Source organism: Dermacentor albipictus, chromosome 1, assembly GCF_038994185.2.
Source record: "Dermacentor albipictus isolate Rhodes 1998 colony chromosome 1, USDA_Dalb.pri_finalv2, whole genome shotgun sequence".
Lineage (NCBI taxonomy): Eukaryota > Metazoa > Arthropoda > Arachnida > Ixodida > Ixodidae > Dermacentor > Dermacentor albipictus.
Genome location: NC_091821.1, coordinates 458,960,846 through 458,982,927, shown reverse-complemented (window position 1 = coordinate 458,982,927; position 22,082 = coordinate 458,960,846). Strand labels below are relative to the sequence as shown.

At 45.1% G+C, this 22,082-nt stretch overlaps 1 protein-coding gene across 3 annotated transcripts in view; it reads right to left on the bottom strand.

Moving 5' to 3' along the window:
- Nucleotides 1-22,082, bottom strand: part of LOC135902815 (uncharacterized) — a 245,371-nt gene that overhangs the window by 27,269 nt on the left and 196,020 nt on the right. For all 3 annotated transcript variants that reach the window (XM_065433084.2, XM_070532419.1, XM_070532420.1), the window contains one exon: nt 8,638-8,785. In XM_065433084.2, coding sequence (XP_065289156.1) covers nt 8,638-8,785 — 148 coding nt within the window. The remainder of the gene's footprint in view (nt 1-8,637; nt 8,786-22,082) is intronic.

Genomic DNA, 22,082 nt, shown 5'->3' with positions numbered 1-22,082 from the left:
TACACAAATGTGTATAGCATCACTGAAAGGGAACACAAGATGAATGAAATAACTTTTAAATCATAATATTTCTTGCTGTCCCACTTGCTTCTCCAAGCCGAGATAGTCAGCTACCCGTGAGGCAAAACTTGCGCCTACTGCTGACGCCTTCGCTACTTCTCGTCATCGAAAACGGGACGCCATAGGCGCTTTGAATTTCGAAGATAGCAAGACTTGCTACACAGAGTTTTTATAGACACCTATTTATAAGTAAACATGGCAGCTGCAGTGCAGTGCTCTTACGTCCTGAACTCTGCTGAGCGGTCGGGAGCTTGGTTTGAAACTTCGTTTGCTCCTCACAAACCACCTTCAGACATGTACCAGCAAGCACAAGTTAGACACGTTATTGCACCTCACAAGACGTCACTCATATCTGACAAGCGCAAGATCATTTCCCTCTGCAAATTTTTGAGAACACTGCCGGAAAAAAAAAGAAACGTACAAAAAGGCTGCTGCCTTTCACGCCGTTCTCAAAATATTTAGCCCACTGACGAGGAACGGTAGAACGGAAATCCCATCCGCTACCCACGCGACGCCGTTAGGTGAAACGTGCGCAGGCAAATTAGCAACAGGCGATGCACAATGTGGAGGGCAGGGAGGCGTTACCCTAACCGGCATCTGAGCCACACGTCGATCCCATTGGACCAATACTTCGTCACAATAAGACTGGCATTCCAGCGGGGTTCCTATTCGCGAAGACCTTCAGAAATGCACTTCGGCGAGACGCGAGGCCGCTCTTATTTCCGAGTCGGCAGATTAGCTTCATTGAAAACACTTGCCGCTAGTTGTCATTCTTTACTTAGTGTGATAGAAAAGGGAAAAAAGAAGACAAAGAAGTTTGGCGATCGACATAACTCGTGAAAGCAACATCATGAACGAAACACACAGCTTCTTGGCATGATTACCTATTTAAAGATATTACAGTAAAGAAACGCTTGAATTGTACGTCAGTTATAAAAAAATACTCACATATGCATGCAGTAGAGATTACCTGCATCTAATAAACCGGGCGACCCGCGCTATTATAGGCTTGCAGCGGCAACCTATCGGCGCGTGTGTCCGCTACTTATACGCATGTAATTAACTCGTATCTTACCTGGCCCGAGGAAGTCGATAAGTACGGGAAACACTGTCGCTGCAACTTTTTTACAAGCAACACCATGCACCTTATGAGATAAAGACAGCCACCTTTACCGTTGGTCACCTTTTGCAACTTTTGGCACAATGGGCAGCTTCGAAAACTAAAACGTCCACAAAATGAGTCATTACTCTTATCTCTTCCCCAAGATAACAACGCAAAAATATCTGCTTTTGCACACTCTGCTGCGTAATTTTCTACGAATGCAGTAGTCAAGACACGGAAGCTTTTGTCGGGTTATCTAACCTCTCGCTCTGACGTGTAGCTTGCATTAACGGTGTCTCCAACATCGTTTCATGCACAGGAGCGATTGATGTCCTAAATAATTTTTTTGACTGGTATAAAACGCGCCATTAAATTTTTTTACAGCAGTGGCTTGTATTTATTCTTTAGCGTTCTCACAGTGCATGTAGGACACAAGAGCAGGCAGTAAATTTCAGACCACGTTTCCACTGAAGCCTGACTAGTTGCCTGGTCTCCTAGTTGATCAACGCCACCTGTGCAAATTAGCTTATTCACTACTGTACAATGGTATGCAGCACCACAGGTTACTGCACAGTATTTGCTACATAAACAGCGTACAAGGTCCGTGACAGCTACAGTGTCAGATAAAGGTGCACGACTAGGCAAGTTTGCTTAGAGACAGAAGCCAGTGCAGCACCATAATCGATTATGACGAAGGTTGTGGAGGCTCCCGAGCTTCACGGCCATTGCGGGAAGAGCCTAAATAAAGGTAGAAAAGAAATAACCAATCATTTGCTGCAAAGACCCAATGAAACCCTACCTGCACAAGGGACGCATGCCCGTTTTCGAGCTTCCGAAACCATGGCTTTCCCGCATAGCATTCCCATAACTATGGCTTATGCGCATGCCACCTCATTTGCATATTCTTTTCATGGTCTAAGTAAAGAAAAGTAAGTGTAATGCGCATCCATTGAATATATCAGATTTTTTTTGTATTTCAGCGCTTTCATAAAAATTTTGAATTATCCTTTTATTTGCCCTTTTTGTTATGCTATTTCGAATCTACACATACAATTTCTGAGAAATGCTTCAAAAAATTAGTACCTTTTAAAAAACCAATTTTATTTATCAAGGTGTGTGCTGCTACTAGTACGTCCTAAAATAAAAAGACAAAACAACAATGCTTATGTAGTTAGCACAATTGTGGTTATAAGAGTTAACTGATCGCGAAAACGATTCAGCTCTAAAATTGCATAAAGGATGGACTTAAGCAAATATATTTGTGTTTTATTAGGTCACAAGTTACACATGAATTATTATTACAAACAAATACCACAAAGCATATGTGCGCGTTAGTAGGTACTTGGATCGTATCTTTAGATTTTAGACGTACAAACGTCGTGGTCCTGTATGTATATATGAGTGCTTGTCAAAAGCTGCAAATATTATAGCTAGCTGTGAGGCATTATAGAAGCCCTTAATGGTACCTCATACCAGACAACATTTGTTGATTAAATAAATAAATAGCGGTTACAGGAACTGCCTAAAACATAATATGAATATCTCAAGAATCACTGTGCGCAAAAATTCCTGTCACTGCCGATGGAGGGGAGCGGCAGCTTCTATGGATGCTTAAGGCAAGGCGGAACACTGAAATGTTGAGTAGTACCGCGCTATTGCAGCCTTCTTCGGCAAAGCTCTTGGTGCCTGCGTCACATACTTTGAAGTTACCCAGAAAACGCATTTACCTCATCCGCGCCATCAGAAATAATAGATGAAAGCCCAGTAGCACTTGCCATCTAATCCACTCCAAACCCTAACGCAGCGCAACCTGATGCTGCAAAGTTCGCATTTATCTTTTTAAGCAACGGTGCGATTCTGTGCATAATGTAGAGGAAAACCTAGTGAAGCCTGGGCTTCGAAGGGTTTGTTTCTCGAACACTACAGACCGTAGCGACGTCTCCAAAAGCCATAAAAGTGCAGCTGTCGTATACGTGTAAACGGAAAGGGTCACTCGAGGGGATGGCGATACATCTTTATGGCAGTGGTCATTTTAAATCCGACTTCAATAGTTTTTCCGCCGTGATCGTACATCGCACAAAGACCCATTGTGAACCGTACGATATATAAGTAATTCAGAACTATTAAATCTTCTGTGTCTTCTTTTCAGGAAACTTACAAAACGCTTGTACATTCTTTTCAGTTTTTCGCAATGATAAAACTGAACAGAAAAAAAAAAATCTCACAAATTCTCCCCGTGCGAAGGCATGAAGTATTTCAGTACGTTTATTGACCACTTTCACAGTTCATTGCATCCTAGAGACATAAAGTATGTCTCAAGCTGTAGTTTTATCCTAGACGCTGTGCTTTCAAATATTGTTTATTGCAAAGACGCACAACGTAAAACTTGATAGCTTCTGAAAATGGAACATTTTAAACACAAAAGGATGGAAAGTGCCAAACATTCACGACCCCTCCTTCATCGAAAGCTGCGTACCCGCCGAAGGCATGCAGTTTACGTTCAGCTTCAGTTGTACGACCGACGCCATGGTCGGGTGCATCACTTTGAGTTAACAAGCCCCTCTTACTATTTAGGTCTGCTTATTCCAACCTGGCTCAACGACTAAATGCTAATTTTTGTGTCAGTAATACCCCGAAGAGGTCATTCTACCACAAATTGTACGCATTCCTAAAGAAGCAGTCGGAACGTTCGCCCTAAGCTGGATGTCCGAAGGCCTCACAGGTCTCTGTTGCGGAGGGAATCCTCAGTATGTCTCGTAGAGAAATAAGCCATCTAGTTAATGCTTTTCGAAAAACCGCTACAAGTTTTCAGTTATGCTGTTCCTGCATGAAACTGTGCGCCACTTCAAGAATAATGCTAGTCGAGTGAATGCGACATGCAGCTTATTTTTTTTTTTCTGCGCCGAATAAACTGAGCAAGGAGCGTCGGCTTATTGATCCCCGCCGCAAGTCTGTGCCTGTTTGGTCAAGGAGGCATCGGAACCAGTTCATCGAATGCGCAGATATGGTTGTCTATGAACTGGCATTTCTATGTGAAAGCAAGTATATTGGACAGACGGAAAGGTGAATAAATGATCGACATGAGAGAGAGAAGGTAAAAGTTAGAAATTATGGAGGCGGTCATCATTACCCTATGTTTCAGGATGCTCACAAATCTGTCGGAGAAATATAGAAGCATAAGCTATCAGAAAGAGTGACAAAACATGGTGCAAGCACAGCGGCTCTTGATTTACCATATAAAGAGAACGCCCTTTACCATACCATATTTTACCATATAAAGAGAACGAAGGGGCGTAAATTCTCGGAGGAAATAAAAAATGTCGAATTTCTCGTGCCCCACGGTTCGACTGTGTATTTCTTGTACCTGTCTGCCGGTGCTAAACAGCTTTCCAAGTAGTACTTTTACCAACACTCCCAACTCACAGTTGCTTAGCACTCTCCACACATCTGTTTCGACACCTCTATACTCGCGACAGATGCAATCTTTGGCATCTACAAGCGCAGCTTTATTTTTGACGGATTGTCCAGCATGCTTGCAAAATAAAGAAGGGAATTTTCTCTTCATATAAATCAAGTGCCAATACGTCTATGACGCGGCAACATCTTAAGTAACATTGCCGCAAGGCTGCATTTCTGCTGCATGCGTCATCGGTAGAAAAATTCGGATTGTTCAATGCGTGCAGCACTAGTTTTGACTCACTAGCACAAGAAAAATCAAACAGCGAATTACTCGGTTGTGCAAGGTGTGGAGTTCTCAACCGTGCTCTTGGGAGAAAGGAACGACAACTCAGTAGTGCAAATAATCACGAGGGCATTTATTGCACCTTTCATAGATCAATGCCTGCTAGCCGAGTTGCTATCCACAAAACGTGCCAATTGGCGCGCGACAAGTCGCGGAAGTCCGCCTCCCCGCGACCGGATAGCGAGCGAATAGGTTCGCCCCATTCTGGATCCCAACGCCTGGGCGTTCGCGCGCACGGTCACGAGAACGGTGGCGCGTTCGCATGAGGCCTCACGAGGCGGTCTCGCAGAAGCCTGGGACGGCGCACGCGTGGCACGTCCGCGCTGCTAGCAGTTCCCGAACTAAAGAGAAAGAGCTTTCCCCTTTTCGCTCCCAAATAACACCGCCGGTAGGCGGCGTTAGCAGCGCAACACTCGCGCTATCTCTCGTACTGCGCTTCAATCACACTGACCGGCGTGGGCTCCAGGCCACGCGGCGAAGCTACATTGCAGGAAACGGAAGCTATGCGGAAAAACAGCATATCAGGGGACGCTAGAGAGCCGCGCATCCCCACAAAGGGCACGCAGGGAGGGTTAGAGTCTAAATATTTACCTAAGGAACTGAGGTGGCGCTTCAGGGCAATGGTACACTTAAGCAATGCACAATAATGAAGCGCAGAAATATTCTACAAGCGCTGCAAACACATCAGTCGGAATTTAACTAGTCGCATGAGAGACGTCAGAACAAAAGTCAACGAACAAAAAAAAGGAAACATTCGCCGTTTTTACAAATAACTGAACTGCTTGTACCTACGTCAACATTTTAACAGACACTTTATTCCATGCAAGGCATCCGATAGCTGCGACGGCACTTCAGGTTATTTCGGCGAGACAACCGCATACGTGGTGTGACTACGATACGCCTGCAGCATTGTTCCCATACTTGCGTAGGAGCACTGCGGTGGAGGGGCACCGAAGCGGAGAAAAACGGAAGCACTATTCGGGAAAAACCTCCTGGAATTTGAGATTCACGGGAACTTCTCCGTCACTGTACTGCTGTGTGTTTGTCCTACGGCTTTGAAAGCGACTGGCATTTGCAAACGAAGTTTGACTGTGCCGGTCCTTCCTGCGCACACCGCACATCCGACCGGTAAACACGAGGAATGCTTGGAAAGTGGGTTTTTCCTTGAATAGCTCACGCGCACGCGCACGGCTTAGGTCTGTTTACGCGCGATTTCTTGGAAATCTCGCCCCAAAAGAGCAGGTTTCAGGTAAGGAAGACCGAGGCGCCCTAATTCTGAAGGGAGCCACGGTTACGGGAAATACTTAGGCGATGACGCTTGTCTTTGTCCTTCGACCTCTGAAAGGGGGAGGCAAGTTCAAAGTGCGTGGAGAAGCTATAAGGACATTTTGTGGTAAATATTTATAATCTCTCTTTCGCAGGTAAGTACGAGCGGACGTGCAGAGAGGGAAAGGGCTTTCAAAAGTTACCTCTGTAAAGTGGTCTCACCTTTTGCGCGGTAGTGGAGTGGCAGTAGTTGCAGTAGTGGAGACTCGTTGCACTCATATCTGGAGTCATCACATTCATATGGCTGTATAACCTTACCCTGCCATCCTTCAGGATAGGTGAGCACCTACGGCGCTCGTATACTCAGCTCGAAATTGTGTGATAATACCCGGCTCTCGAGATTGCATTTTAAATGGAGGCAAACTGCGAAGTCGCCCATGTACTACATCGTAGCGCACGTTAAAGATCCCCAGATGGAGAAAATTCACTCTAGACCTCCACTGCGACGTCCGTGCAACGTAAGAAGACAATTGGCTAGAAGAGTATCGTTACTCTACCGCATTTTTGCTTCCAAATTTCGTCAAATTGAATAAATAGCACTCGAGTGTCCCAAGTACAGGTTTCCCTCATGCGCATGTGGTAATGATTCTTTAAAAAAATTATCAATTACAGGCGCCTTCTTAAATTGTGGTGTTTACCGTTCCGAGACTACACCGTGGGTTACGAGGAACGCTGTGATGGACTGCCCCACGGGCATGTATTGCGACCCTCTGGTTTTCTTCAACGCCCACTTTAATATAATAGCCCGAGTAATGTTTTTTTTTGCCCTTATCGAAGTGCAAATGCTGTAGCTGGTAATCGAAACGGCATCATTGTGCTTTGATGCAGAAAGCCCGAGCCATTGCGCCGCCGCAGTAGGTGAACAATACAGACCCTCACGACGCAAGACTCCCTGTCGTAATAAAGAAACTGGGCAGTGGAAAAGTAAACGTAAACGGTACATGGGGGTTTTGCATCCCGCGACCTCGTCCTTAACTGCGCACCACCAAAGCCGCTACGCCACCGCGGTGGGTAGTACAGGGATGTAGATAGCAGCCACAAGCCCGTGGTGAAATCGACAATCTATGGAAACTGCGTTTTTATAGAGAATGGGAGTGAGTTCGACGAAAGCCAGTGAGGTACGAGAGGTTGTGGCAGAAAAGCGTAACAGCCTCTGAAAGGGGCGAAGTCACCTGAATCCAGGCTGATGTAGAGGTTGTCGCCGACTAACAAGCGCGAGAAGTCAGTTGGTGAACCACCCATGAACATCACAACCTACTGCGAGACGAAATAATCGAATGAGCGTAGTTCTGACATCAAAAGTCCTTCACCAGGAAGACGCCGGACTCTATGATGAGGCGCATATTCCTTCCACTAACATAGTGAACACAATGCGGGAGACACAGATCTCGTGGCTGTACAATAATCACAACTGCTTCTACTGCCCCCGCAGTGAGGACACCGAACATTACCAGTGAAGCAGGGCTCGGAACCGCAGTCCAGCAGTCAAAATCTCGACAGCTTTTAGCGAGGATGCCAAGTTTACCTTTGAGAAGCTCCGATACCTGCAGCAGCCCCTGCTGGCCAAACCGCTCCGCAAACGACTCCGGTATCAGGAAAAGCTCAATCGGTGGCTTTGGAAGTAGTATAAAAACGCATAATGCCGGTTCCTACACTCTGCTGAATACAGCAAGTTGATTCCACCTTCACACGTTTCCAGGCACGGACACTCTGGTGCGATTATTTCTGACACGTACTATTGTAGAAAGGCCAGCAGGTCCGGCGTCCTGTACAGCATCTCTACCTTCCGGAAGCGCGCACGTGTAAAGCAGCCGCGGGAACGCGCTGAAAACAATGGTAAAAGAAGAGGTTGCGAACGCGCAATGCGAGAGCTCGTGTCCGTGCCAGCTTAGTCACAGCCCTTCGATCAGTAAACCGCATCCGATGGACGTCAGTCTCTGTCTCCAACAAAGAAGATGCCAGTGTCTTCTCTGAGAGGCTGCTGCCGTTGCAGAGAGTTCAGAGTAAAAAACTGACGGAAATATGGTTTAAAGAACAAATTTTTTGGCGCACTATTAGAGGTGAAGAGGTGGAACAAGAACGGCGGGATGTGGGGGGGGGGGGGAAGAGCAGAGTAAGTGTTGAAGCAAGTATTTCTACACAGAAACACAAAAGTAGACCGTCATGCAGGCGGCAGGATTATACGGAACCGTACTTTTCATCCAAGACAAAAAAAAAAGGACGCTTCGTTACATAAGCTCTTGCGCCACAATTAGACCGATGTCGCGTATATCGAATAATATTTAGCATGAAAAGCCACAATATCTTGTTATCAAAACTGGTGCGTGCAAGATACTGGCATACTTTCTCGGTGCCACTTCCTACAAGCTATGTTTCATAAAACATGCACATAGTCATATATACATACCCTGCCCCGCGCAGTCTGCGCAGGCGCTCCTTTCGGCGCAGCCTCTGGGCCCGGTATCGCAAGGCGCAGATTACAGCAAGCGCTACGATAGGGAAGCAAACCACCGAGGACAAGATTGGGATGAGCACGGGTCGGGCGTCCATGGACACTGCAAAGACACGGCAAGCGAACAGAGCGATCACATTCACTGAATAAGACGAGTATACATCACACCCGAAAAATAGGCAAAGTTAGCGGCGCGCTATATCGAAAGATGGCCCTAAGCAGCTGTATAGTATTCCTGAAAGGACGAGCTATTTATATATTCGCCTCCTTTGATGTAGCCAAATTCGTTTTAGCAGTGTTGGCCATGCGTTGTGGCCAAAGCCTCTTACATCACACGAATACATAGAAAAAAGAAACGGTAAAAAGGGGACCGTTCTGATAATTTATACACTATGACATTTGACGCAGTGATGGCGGTTGGTATTGGGCTGAGCTTTTCGACAAGTTCGTGGAAGGAAGAGGATCAGGCGAAAGTAAAATTTAGCTTGCACCGCTTTCATAAAGATGGTCAAATACGAAAAAGCAAACAAATTCTGAACGACCGCAGGCATTACTGGTAATAGTTCGAACTCGTCGCCATGTAAGCAACCAGGCCTAGAACTATCTACGGTTGACCCTTCGAAACACAGTACTTCGCGGTCATCGATTACTTGCGCTTCAGTCGAGTTTTACTTTTAGCATGCCTTCGTAACCCCAATTTGCACCATAACGCGAGTTCGAAGAACGCTGTATCTTATGTACATTTGTATAAAGCTTGGTTGCGCCATTTGTTCACTTTTTTATGCGTTATATTACGTTGTCGTTCCGCTAAATTTGTGTGGAGAATCTTTCACCCTTAGCTCTAAATGCTTCCCAGGGTTTGTTGCCAGCTTGTGTCTCCTAGAAACTTCTTTTTCACCTATTGCCCGATTTTTGTGCTGCCTACTGTCCGTTGCTGACACCTAGCAGGGGCAGCCACTCGGTGAAGCAACGCACTTGATAACGGCCTTTGGTGACGGCACCTTTTTTTTGTCAGAAAAGCAGATGAACAATCAAAAATTCTTAGGGCACTTAAGCCCTTATGAGTTGTGATGACGAAAACAATAATGTCCAAGTGAACACCGCTGATCGGTCCTCCAAATTGTTAACTATCTTGCTGAGACCCTTAGACAACGCCTCATAGATAGCAGGAGGCCGGTGGGCTTCGATTTTCATTAATTTAATTATGGGGTTTTACGTGCCAAAACCACTTCCTGATTATTAGGCACGCCGTAGTGAAGGACTCCGGAAATTTCGACCACCTGGGGTTCTTTAACGTGCACCTCCTTTGTAGCAATTCTCCTTTGTAGCAATTGCTACGATCAGGTGGATGTCTCATTTTCCCTTTATTCACCTAAATCTAAGCACACGGGTGCTTTCGCATTTCGCCCCCATCGAAATGCGGCCACCGTGGCCGGGATTCGATCCCGCGACCTCGTGCTCAGCAACCCAACACCATAGCCACTCAGCAACCACGACGGGTTGTAGGCTTCGATTCGTGAGGTCATGCTACTTTGCGCCACTGCCATAAAATGTAATGGGGACGCTCCTGAGTTAGCCTGGGTGATTTTGACGTCACCTCTTTCATCATGCGGGATTCATGCAAGGTTGACGTGGCGTTGCGGCGATGGCCGCTACCCTCACTGAACGAATGATGCCCATCGTGAAGCAGCTGTGCCCTTTCGCCCGCCGTGCTCTATCGAGGCGCGTTCGTCACGCGTCGTGGCAACAAATAGGAATTTATGGGCCGTTTTTCGCTTGTCCATGCGACAGACGCCGGCTTTCCGGCTCAGTTGGCCATTTGATGCTTTCGCATCGAAACCGTGGCAGAGCCCATCTCACGATGATTGTCTACGCTAATGCTCTTGCATTGAATCCACACAGCGACACAACATACTTCCACCAACGAAGCGCGTTATATGGACCAAGCGTGTAGTGCAGCGGGACGCCTCTTTCGCGCTTCGATGATGATGACTTATTGACAACCCCTTTGAAGCGGGCCGGTGACAAATAGTCACCTAACCTGCTTTATTTATTCAGGTATGCTGCACATGCCTTTTGTGCTAGAACATTTGTATACATTTCCTTAGCCTTTTCTTTTTTCTTGCTTCCTCGAAACTTTTCTATTTACCTTGTACCGCTACCTCTGCCTGTAACGGATCCGCTCGTATCAAACTTGTCCCGGTTTTTTCCCGCCAATACTCTAAGCATATCTTGCTTATCTCGACGCTGACCGGTCTGTGCTTCACCCCATGTCAAATGCAAGCGCTCCTAGAAGGCCTACGTTACCTACGGCTCTCACGGGAGGAGGGGGGGGGGGAGGGGAGAGAGAATGGGGAGCGGATGTGGCAATTCTCGGCATTCCATTAGGATGTGCTGAGTGCTCTGCGGATTTTCGTTGCAGCATGTACATGCCTCATCTTGTTGCGAATATTGCTGCAGCATGTTTTTCACTTTAGGCAACGAGCTCGAACCTCAAGTTTCGAGACAAAACTATTTCTTTTATCGCGCAGTTTTTCCCTTCTGTATTTTTTCTTTTCGTTCTTGTAAATCTCCATAGTGTTTCTCGTTTTAATTCCGTACATCCAATTCGCTGCCTCCGTTTCTCTCACTTTCTTTCTGATGGCTACTTGTTGTCGATTTCTACTTTTAATTACCCTGCGCTTGGCTGGCAACTTTCTTGACCTATTCCCCCATTCTGCGTCCGCAGTTTTCAGGTGGAGATATTTGCGCATTTAAGTCGGCTATTACTTTGATCCACCTTCCTGAGGCTTTCTTGCGAACTAATTTTTTCTGATTATCTCACTTCAAACGAGGCCCAACCCGCGTCACCCTGCACTACCTCATTTTGGGCTCCCAATGATATCCTGCCTACCGTTCTTTGGTTCACTTTCCACCCCCACAAGACACTCAATTTGAAAGACAGAATTGCTTTTGCGAACCGTAGCACTGGCACCATTAGGCCTTTCCAGATTTCACGCACCATCGCATATTTATAGTGGCCCAATAGTCGTCTATGTTTCATTATTGCTGCATTGCGCTTCCCCTTTGTTTTCATGTGATTTTCGTGGGTGCTTGACTAGGTCTATCCTACGCTTATGTATACGCCGATGTATTCATAGTGCTTGGCTATGGGTATGACTTGTGTTCAATTGAACTCCCGTAATTACTCGTCTCTTCAATGAAGATTATAATTCCCGAGATCTCTATGCAACGTTTAAGGCCGACATATGTCACTGCCTCGACCCAGATATCCGCAAGTGCCTGTAAATCTTTTGCATTGTCCGCTAACAGCAATATCTTGTTCGCATACGTCAGTCCGGGGACCTTCTATGTCGTAGAATTACTCATGTAGAATAAATCAAAGTCTAACTCACTGTTTTGCAGTCGTATTTCTGTGAACCTAAAGAGTAAACAGCAATGAAGACAGAAGACATCCTTGCCTTAATCTTTGGTGAGTTTTCCCCACTTCATTACATTTTCGGCCTTTAAAATTTGTACTCGGTCGTCTCTATTTATCTCCCTCAGCAGTTCCATGAAATCATAGTACATGCCTTCGTGCTGGAGAAAAATCCATAAAAATTTCCTGCGTACGTTGTCGTAGGCTCCTTTAATATCTAGAAATGCTATCCATGACGGTCTATATTGAGCAACTGAGATCTCTCTGCTTAGCGCCTGCCTGGTCTGCACGCATATTGTAGCTCCCCCAGTGCATCATTTTTCTCCACCCATTTGATAGTGCTGATTTTATGACTTGCATTATCATTCTATGTGTTACCGGCGTTACTGTGACTGACTTATACGATCCCGTGCAGCCTTTGCCTTTGTATTGCTTTCACCCCATTGAAACAGAATTTGCTTCGTTCGAATCACTTGTTCTATGGCATTAGTGAGCAGTGCCTTGCTCTTTGGACCGAGGTTATTGATTAGCTATACTGTGATTTCAACTGTATTTTGCTAAGAACTCTCCGCGCCATCTAGCGCCGCCGCGTCGAAGCCATGCGCGCTGCTTCCGAAATGCATGGCACGCCGGTGCGTGCGAACGCTGAGAAATGCGTCATACGGCAACCGTGCTCCTCTGTCGCGTGTATTTCTGCACACTCAGTGCCATCTAGTGTTACTGCCGAAAAGTCCACGCGTGTTCTCGGCGACGAGAAGTGTGGCGCGCCGCTACGTGCAAACGCCGAGACTTGTTCCCTCTCTAGCCCCACACCCAGCGGCATATACTCAGTGACCCAAGTTAGCGAGACGTCCTTTGAGAAGCGGTATACCTAGTGCATTCACGGCGCAGCCCGCGAAAGTATTGGCGTGAAAGACATTCATTGAAAAGTGGCACATACACAGAGTGTTTGTGGCACAGCCTTCTAATGGTTGCGTTGCTGTCTAGCCCAGTTGTGAAGTGGTTTAGTGGGTGAAGTGTGCTCAGCCTCACAGAAATGCAAGGGATCCTTTTCGCCACACTAGTGTGGCACATTCCCAGTTGCAGGTACCCACTTACCCAAACCGGCGTCAAATATGTTCGTTGGCGAGCGGCACAGACGTGCTGGAACATACTGAGGGACCCAAGTTCGCAGCAAAGACGTTCATTGAAAACCAGCACGGACCGAGTGGTACATACCCAGTGTTCCAAATCACCGCCAAATAGTTTAGTCCAACAGCGGTACCTACCCGGTCCCGCATCTACGGTGACCCATGTCGATGCTAACGACGTTCGTTGAAGAGCGGCACGTCTGCACATATTGGCATATACTCAGTGACGGGAGGTTGGTTTCGAACTCTGTTACCTGAGCACAAGAGTCCGATGTGCTAACCCTTTGACCACGGACTACCCAGTGAGCGCAGGTAGGCGGGGGAACGTATCGATACATACATACATACATACATACATACATACATACATACATACATACATACATACATACATACATACATACATACATACATACATACATACATACATACATACACACACACATGCATGCATACATACATACATACATACATACATACATACATACATGCATACATACATACATACATACATACATACATACATACATACATACATACATACATACATACATACATACATACATACATGCATGCATGCATGCATACATACATACATACATACATACATACATACATACATACATACATACATACATACATACATACATGCATGCATGCATGCATGCATGCATACCTACATACATAGCGCCCGAAAAGTGCATAAAGTATCCAAAGAATGCGAAAGCATTTTAAGAGCACCTAGGGGACAAACGAAAGTTTTGATGCCCTGCTACTGCGCTCCTCTGGAAAGCTTGAATGGCACATATGCTATACTTACGTGTCTGTATTTTTGCTAATTATACATTGGCATTTAGTTCATGCTAACTAAATTTCCCTTAATTTAGTCTTGTTGGTATATTCTGTATTTATTGTAGGTCTGAAATAGTAAAGACAAGTCACCTAAATAATGAGAAATGCAAACGTTATGTGGAAGCGATTTCTTAACGTCTTTCGTAAGAAGCTATTATTCCGAACTGCCACCAGAAATCGCTAAGTTACCGTTCAAGGCCACAGTTGCAAAAACCACTTGCCTCCACAGAAATAAAACATTTGCTTCTGCTTGCGGTGTCGCTTCAATTGTGTGCTGTCATCTACCAAATGTACGACTGTACCCTGAGGCTAAACAAGGCTGGTGCATGGGAATGCTGAAAAATCAAAGGCGTCGTTGAGAGCGGCGCTAGTCGTTGGCCACTTCTACCAGAAGCCCGTGGAGAAGTGACCTCGCCCTTGGCACGGAAGGGGTTAACAGCAAAAAAATGCTTTGTAAGTTCAACGAAATCATGTTGTACAAGGATATTCTAGAAACATCTGTCTAGCGGCAATGACTGGGGCCTAACATAGTAAGCAAGTGGAGAAGTGTTCAAACATGATCACTAGATATCATGTGCTTCAAATATTGGTCACAGATTGGGGCGCTGTATGTAAAGACAAATTTATCTTGAAGTGAAGCTCAACGCATCTTTTCTGGGGTTCAGCGAATGCTTCAGAAAGTTAGCAGCCGCGCAATTAAAACCACAACATACAGCGGATGGACAGTAATGTACATCATTCATCATGCAAGAGATTATATTACCTTTTGCAATACGTGCCACAAGTTGTACTACAGACATATTACCGTGCTTTACAGAACAGTGGGAGAGGTATTAACTATATGCGCGAAGTGGCGACAAGAACGGCAGTTTTTTTAGAAATATTGCATTAGTCAAACAAAATATCAATATCAAAATTAGGGATTGCGCACTACTACTTGTTTAGTGGATGTCGTTAAAACAACGTCACTAGTAAATACACGTCCTTGGCTGCAAGCTTAGGTGCGCCGTAGAACCATGTTTAATAAGGGCTTTGCAACAGAAGCACTTGGCCAAAATAAACCGATTACTAAATGTGTTGGTGTCTGCTGTAAATAAAAGTCCGTATTCAGCGCATCAGAAAGTGAAACAAGTTAAAACGGTTGTAAGCGTTTATAATTTCAATTTTACACGATTGCACTCGCATAATTTGCTCACAGCAGGTACAATGTGGTTCACCTTTAGAGAGATCACTCTAAAGTAGTTACACGTAATTGCGTAAATCCACCAGATTTATTTGAAGAAGTAGGCCCGACACGTCAGCCAATCATCTACGCGTTAAACGAATATTCTCTCTAACTACTCGCCATAGTTCACAACTAGTCCATGTCGAAATACGAAGTGAATGTTCCCCTTGTGAGTGGACATATACCATGCAGTGGTGCTTCCTAGCGTGCGCAAACGGAGTCTGCTCTATTTGCTTCTTGTTTTTCTTTGTTAGAGATAAAAGCACAACATATACTGCCCTCAGTCTACCACTATGCATGCTACATTCCTACAATATTGACGTCGAAGTGGCACAATGTCTGTGCATTTTGGCGCGGCGGTTGCAGAAATTCGTTCTTCCGCTTTCCAAGCAAGCCGTAACATCTGCCATTCTACTCTGCATAATTAAAAAAAAACAATTATAACAGCAGTATTCAGTCGATACGGTTGGAAGGGAAGCTGGAAGCGCTTGGATTTTTCCAAACGCCCGCCACGTGAAAGCTAAGCCAAAGAGGTACGACAGTTTCAGAGGCAGCACGAACTATAATCTTTTTTTTTTCGATGACGCGTTAACTTTCGTAGAAACGGCGTCGGATATCAGTAACGGCGCAGAAAAGAAGCGAATATTGCTTTCGTCTCGAATCAGCTAGCTCGCTGTATGCGAAAATGTCAAAGCGCCAGCACTTATACTTTACGGTGCTGTTCAAAGCACTTTTCTTAGTAGGGAAGAATCCTACTATCTCGCTTTGGCCACCTGGACGAATGAGCCGTTCAGTCGCAGCAGCTCCAAAAAAGCGCAAACAGATGACAGAATGATTGGGCGAAAGCCTCCGGCGGTCGCGATTCGTGAAAACTGAAGTACAGCGAGCAAGTGAGATCATATATACACAAGAAAAGATAATCATTCTCGTTTAGTTCGAGGATTTTCCGTTGTAGAATACGCGAAAAACAAAGTATTAGGCACGTGCGCCTTTGGGTGCTTTTGGCTTTCTTTTTTTTCGCGATCGACATCGAAAGATTAAAAGAGAGTTTCTTATTTCCGAGAAGAGTCGGTACGCCGAGACTTCTTCCCGCACCATTTAATCTGAGCCATAGCTGAAATATGTACCTGGCGTCTACGTGATCTGAGCGCTACAGTCTACAAGTGCCGGTCCCAAAGCAATTAATTTTAACGAGAGACATTCGGTCAGAGCGCCAAACAGTTCCAGTTTTCAGTAGCAAAATGATCCATGTCGACCCTGCTGAGAAATTCACCAAGTTGAAAAACTTGCTGGGGCATTCAGTAGGAATCACGAAAAAAAGAAGAAACGCGCCACACGTAAAAAATTCAACATGACTGAAGTTATGCCAGAAAAAAGCCCAGCTAATCTGCGACAGTTTCAAAAATCAATCTCAGCAGTTATTCGAGCGCTTCGCATGTATAGAGGTCCCACGGTGATTATGCTACTTGCAGAAAAAAATTACTCGTGTGATATTTTATAACAGGCAAGTGACTACCACATGGAATGCGGAGACTGTGTGCATGTTATTCCACGTGTGTGACGTATTCCACTTGCCATTTTTACGGGCAGCATTCAAGACGTGCTGCATGCATCACTGCGTTTAATAAAAAATTGCTGCTTTTGCCTACAGTAACCTCATTTATTTTAGCAGAATGCAGGAAAATATTCTGCCTCTTTTATTACCAGAAGCTACATAGAAAAAATTCCATTTTTGGTCTCATTATACAATAGCATTACCTACATTTTTAATAGTCCTTGCAGACTTGTATTCTCGCGGATCGTGTACCAGACTTTTCACTTCACGTGAAGACTGTATTTCGATTACTGCAAAATTTATGAGTATGTCTCTCTCTCTCTCTTTCTATATATATATATGCAGACATTGGGATAAACAATTATATTTAGCGCTCCAGGGAAATTCAATGAAACGGTTGCGCTGATATGCTATAGATAATTGAAGCGCAAGTTAACGCAACAACATACATTTGGGGCGGGCGATAAAGGCATGTGAACACGCCGATTTATTAAAGCTTGTCCATGGGATTAAAACAGGCTCTGTACGAAGAGCCCTAGAACTTTCTTTTCTTCTTTTGCAGTTGTGTTGACGCGCGGCATAACGTCAGTCAGGAACTAAATAAAAGCTGCATACCGGTTTCATAACGCTACCGCAATAGTGACTTATTCAATGTGTTGTCCCTGACCTATCTTTCATGGTATTCAGCTTTTTCACTGTTCTATTTCACACCTTTAAGTACACTTTCGCGTATTGTCATTGTCCCAGGGCATGTCCAATGCAGACAGTGAGCACCCGCTGCATACGCAGGAGCTCAGCCCTACGCACACTGGACAACCTCTTGGCATGGTTGACCCCAAGCATAAGTGATGGCTGGTGTAAGGACCACCTTGGCACGACGTCTCCGGAGAGATACTTCTATGCGAGAAAGCTTGTGGGGAAAGGAGCAGACAGGCGGGGGGATGAGGGCATGCGTACCACGCTGGAGGATGGATTTTCAGCCAATGAAAACAGAGCGGGAGGTCAGAGGGAAGGGAAAGAGGAAGAGTTACGGGTGTGGAGAAAGAGTGAGCAATGCGGTCCACAAGCTTATTGTTGTCGTCATGATCATGTGATTGCACCCGGTGCACAGGAATGTTCACACGTGCAGAATTGTGAATTTTGGGTATCTGCTCACATTAGGGCAACGTTTCCGTTACTTTCTTGAGATGCTAAACTTCAGCCAGGCATTCACTACAGAAGTGGACTTCATTGCTATTAGGCAAGTCGAGAAGTGTATCTATAACTTCGCGTAGAGCCTGCAGCTCAAATAATAAGAGGCCTGAAAATATCGTTGCATAGCCGCGAAAGGCTTGGATCTCCGGGCGTGTAGTACTTGGGTGGGCCATTTACCTCTTTTTCAAATAACCGCCGACTCTGTGCCTATTACGCAGCGTTACCCACGTACGGTCGTTTCAGTTGTCGCAAGCGGTTGAAGCAGCCGGCGGATCTTTGTCGACTTGTATTGGTTAGTGATGTATACTTCCATGGTGGCAGATTGTGCAAGTTCGCACAATTGCACAATCTCATAGGCACAAAGGCACAATCTCATACGCACAATCTCAATGGCACAAACTCCATAGAAATAGGAATGGAGTGCCACGGCTGTCGGTATGTGGCACCTTTTAAGTTTTCTTGGTTGCTGTCGTTGCTCAACGAGCTCGGAAATGGTATCTACAATATTCACGAGCTCATCTGCCGACACCTTCTAAGGCGAGTGTGCTGACAATCTTGTTACCAGCGCCGGATACTACTATCCTCCTTTTCGCGAATGCGGACTGCCTTGTTGACTCAGGGCATAGCTGTGTTTCGAATATGTAATAAATGATGAGCGATCGACTGTACGCATGCCGCAGCTGTCGCCAAGTCCCTCCTGTGTTTCCACTAGTGTTAGAGCAACACTTAGTGGTTTTGAATACTGCCGCTCCAACTAAAGATTTCATAGCCAGTTAGAAGGCGTGCTTATGCTTCACTGGAGGATATTGTGCCCCTATAGCGGCCATCCATGTAGACACCACGTAACAGATTCTTTTTCACATCCTTGTAATGACAATTATTGAGGCAAAAGCCTCATATGGCCCGTGGTCGAAGAATCCGATGTCCAGCGTTATGGCGCCAAAATTCACCAAGAGTCGAACATACGACCTTTGACGATTTGAAATCGAAGTTAACTAAGGCCGACGACCATTGATGGGAGTCGAACCCCCGATGTTTAGTGAAAGCCGAACCCACGACCGTTGTTGCAAATTACAGTGAATTAGAAGATGAATTTCTTTAAATAGAAAGCGTGAAGCCGAGGCGAAGAAGAAGCTTCAGCACAAACTGTGGTTTTAATACGGAAAACTTAATGAAGGCACAGTTAAATTAGATAGAGTTATTTGGCACCCGAACCCACGACCTTTGATGGGAGTCAAACCAATTTCGAAATATGGACGAACTGGCCATATCTCCAAGTTGGATTCCAATTAACATCGTGAAGGCTGAGACTTGAACCCACTATATTTAATGTTAATTCGGGCGAATTAAGGCACCGCTATTTAGGATATAGATAATTAAGGCACTCAAGCACACGACCTTTGGTGGGAGGCATACCCTCGATCTTTGTTAGGAGTAAAACCTATCAATTTTGGGGTTAAGAAGGCTGAAGTTAATTGAGGCACTCGAACCAACAACCTTTGGTGGGAGAAAACCAAAGTAGCAACTCATTCGAATGGAAATGTCAAGTAATATAAAAGATGTCTCTTGAGAGTGTAGGCTTTCGCCTTCATCCTCTTTAAAATAAAGTTACTGTCAATGTTATCTCGGTTTTTACCGAAAAACTGAAAACGAATAATCTTACCAAACCGCTTATGCTGATCTCGAACGTTCAATTCCAAATATTCCGCTGTTCTATAGTGGTCCTCGTTTTGGGCTGCCACTGCGCTACAATGTATGAGACCACGCAGTTACTTTTGGAATGCTTGAAGCAGCGGACCGGTGTCTGAAAATGTCTTACGCCCACTCAAGTCTTCATTTCACACTCAAAAAAATTTTTGTGTTTACCGTATTAATACTCCGGAATTATTACCGCAAGTTCCTACACAGCTTTCCATCTCCACGTTAGTGGAGATGGAAAGCTGCTGATGTTAGTGGAGATGGAAAGTTGTTGATGACACCTTACGGTTGAAATGAAACCGCTTCTGAGAACGCCGCAAAAGAACACCACCGCGCACTTATCAATGCGGAACGTTCTCCTTCCAGGCATACGGGTTTCCTGTGTCACGCAGTTATCAGAGCTGTCACAGCAGCGCTGGTGGTTCCTTCCGCACTAATCAACGCTGACAGAGACTAAAACTTTGTTTTTCTTTCTCGGGAGCAAGGAGAGGGTCTTATACGTCCAGTATCGGTACAGAACCCCTTTTTGAAGTGAGCACGACGAGGACTGAAGCAACCCCAATCTCAATGTGAGAAAAGAAAAAAGGACGTTAGGATAACTCCTTGAACCTTTCTTTTCTACCCACAGACCTAGCAATGAGCTATACAAAATGAAACGCCTTCACCGTCAGCCACTCCAAAGAAGCCCTCTCCCAACGATTCATCAGCAACCGGAACAAAACGCGGTCCCTTATCTCTACGCACGCTTTGAAAAGATTGACGTTACTGCGGTGCTTTACAGTATAGAATATCTATGGAAACAATATACGAACTCTGCAGCATAATATATCGGGAATGTGCGCATAATGGGTGAGAATACAGAACACCGCGTGGAAGGGAAGATTCGTGTAGTGAATTTGGTTTCGTTTTATGCTCTCCTGTTTCTTTCTTTATTGTCATTTTTCGTGTTATCTTTTCTTCGTCCTGTCTTTTGCGATGCGGGCAGCCAACACTCTTCTCGTAATGGCAGTTGTGAACCGCCTTTTTCTTCAGTGGTTTTTGTGTTTCCGGGTCTGTATTGACACAGCAGTTATAATTCTTCTCTTTCCCAAACCGATTACATGGGCTGGCGCTAAGGGTATATGGTTCGCGCTGCTGGCATTAAGTGTGTTGGCACACGGATTAAACACGCTGGCGCATGGCCAAACTTTGTGGATTTCGGATTACAATATCGGCGTTGAATGTTTGGCACCGGGATTAAAGAAAGTGAGGATGAGGTTCAGTGGTGCGTGACTCTTTTAGGCCACTAGTCGAATTTTATTGCGCGGGCAAAAAAAAAAGTGGGGGGGGGGGGGAAGAACCTGCGCACATTTTTTTTTTGTTCCAGGGCAATGTGGGAACATTATTATAAGATTTCTTTGTGAAGCGCTATCAGCACCAAGGACAGTTGCAGCAAAATGAAGAGCGGAAGAATACTTTTTAAACGACAATTAAGCAGGTTAAAAAGACAATAAGTGCGCTCTCCCAGTTGAAAATGACAACAGAGGTTGTGCTCAGTACAACAGAAATTTCTGTTGTACAACAGGATTTTTCTGTAGTAACTACAGATTCCTGATGGAGCGACAGACTTTTCTGATGTACAACAGACATTTGTTGTTGTGACTACAGAAGTACAGTCTGTCGTATGCCTGTTGTTACAACAGAAAGCTGAAGCTCTACAACAGATTTTTGTAGTACTACAGAAAAATTCGTGATCACTACAGGCACCCTGTTGTCCCAACAGAAATGTTCCTGAAGTAACCCGAAAAACTTCTGCAGTGCTACAGAGAGCTGTTGAAATACTACAGAAACCTATTGTGGCAACAGGCCCCCAATTGTCACAACAGAAGTGTTCCTGAAGTAATGCGACCAACTTCTGTTGTACTACAGAAAAATGTTGTTGTACGACAGAAACCTATCATTGCAACAGGCCCCCAGTTGTCATAACAGAAGTGTTCCTGAAGTAATGGACAAACTTCTGTTGTACTACAGAGAACTGTTCCACAACAGAAACCTATCGTCGCAACATGTACCCAATGTTGACAACAGAAGTGCACTGAAATTGTGCGATGCGACATGCTTCTGTAGTGCCCAGTTGAAAAAGACAAGAGGAATTCCTGTCGCAACTACAGAAATTCTGTTGTACGACATAAGTTCTTGACATTTCTTAATTGAGAGACATTTCTGACGTTACGACAGAAATTCTGATGTCGCAACAGAAGCATTCTGTCGCGAAGGCCAATAGTTATGAAGTCACAACAGAAACGTTCTGTCGCGACAACAAGAGTTCTGAAGTCGCAACAGAAGCGC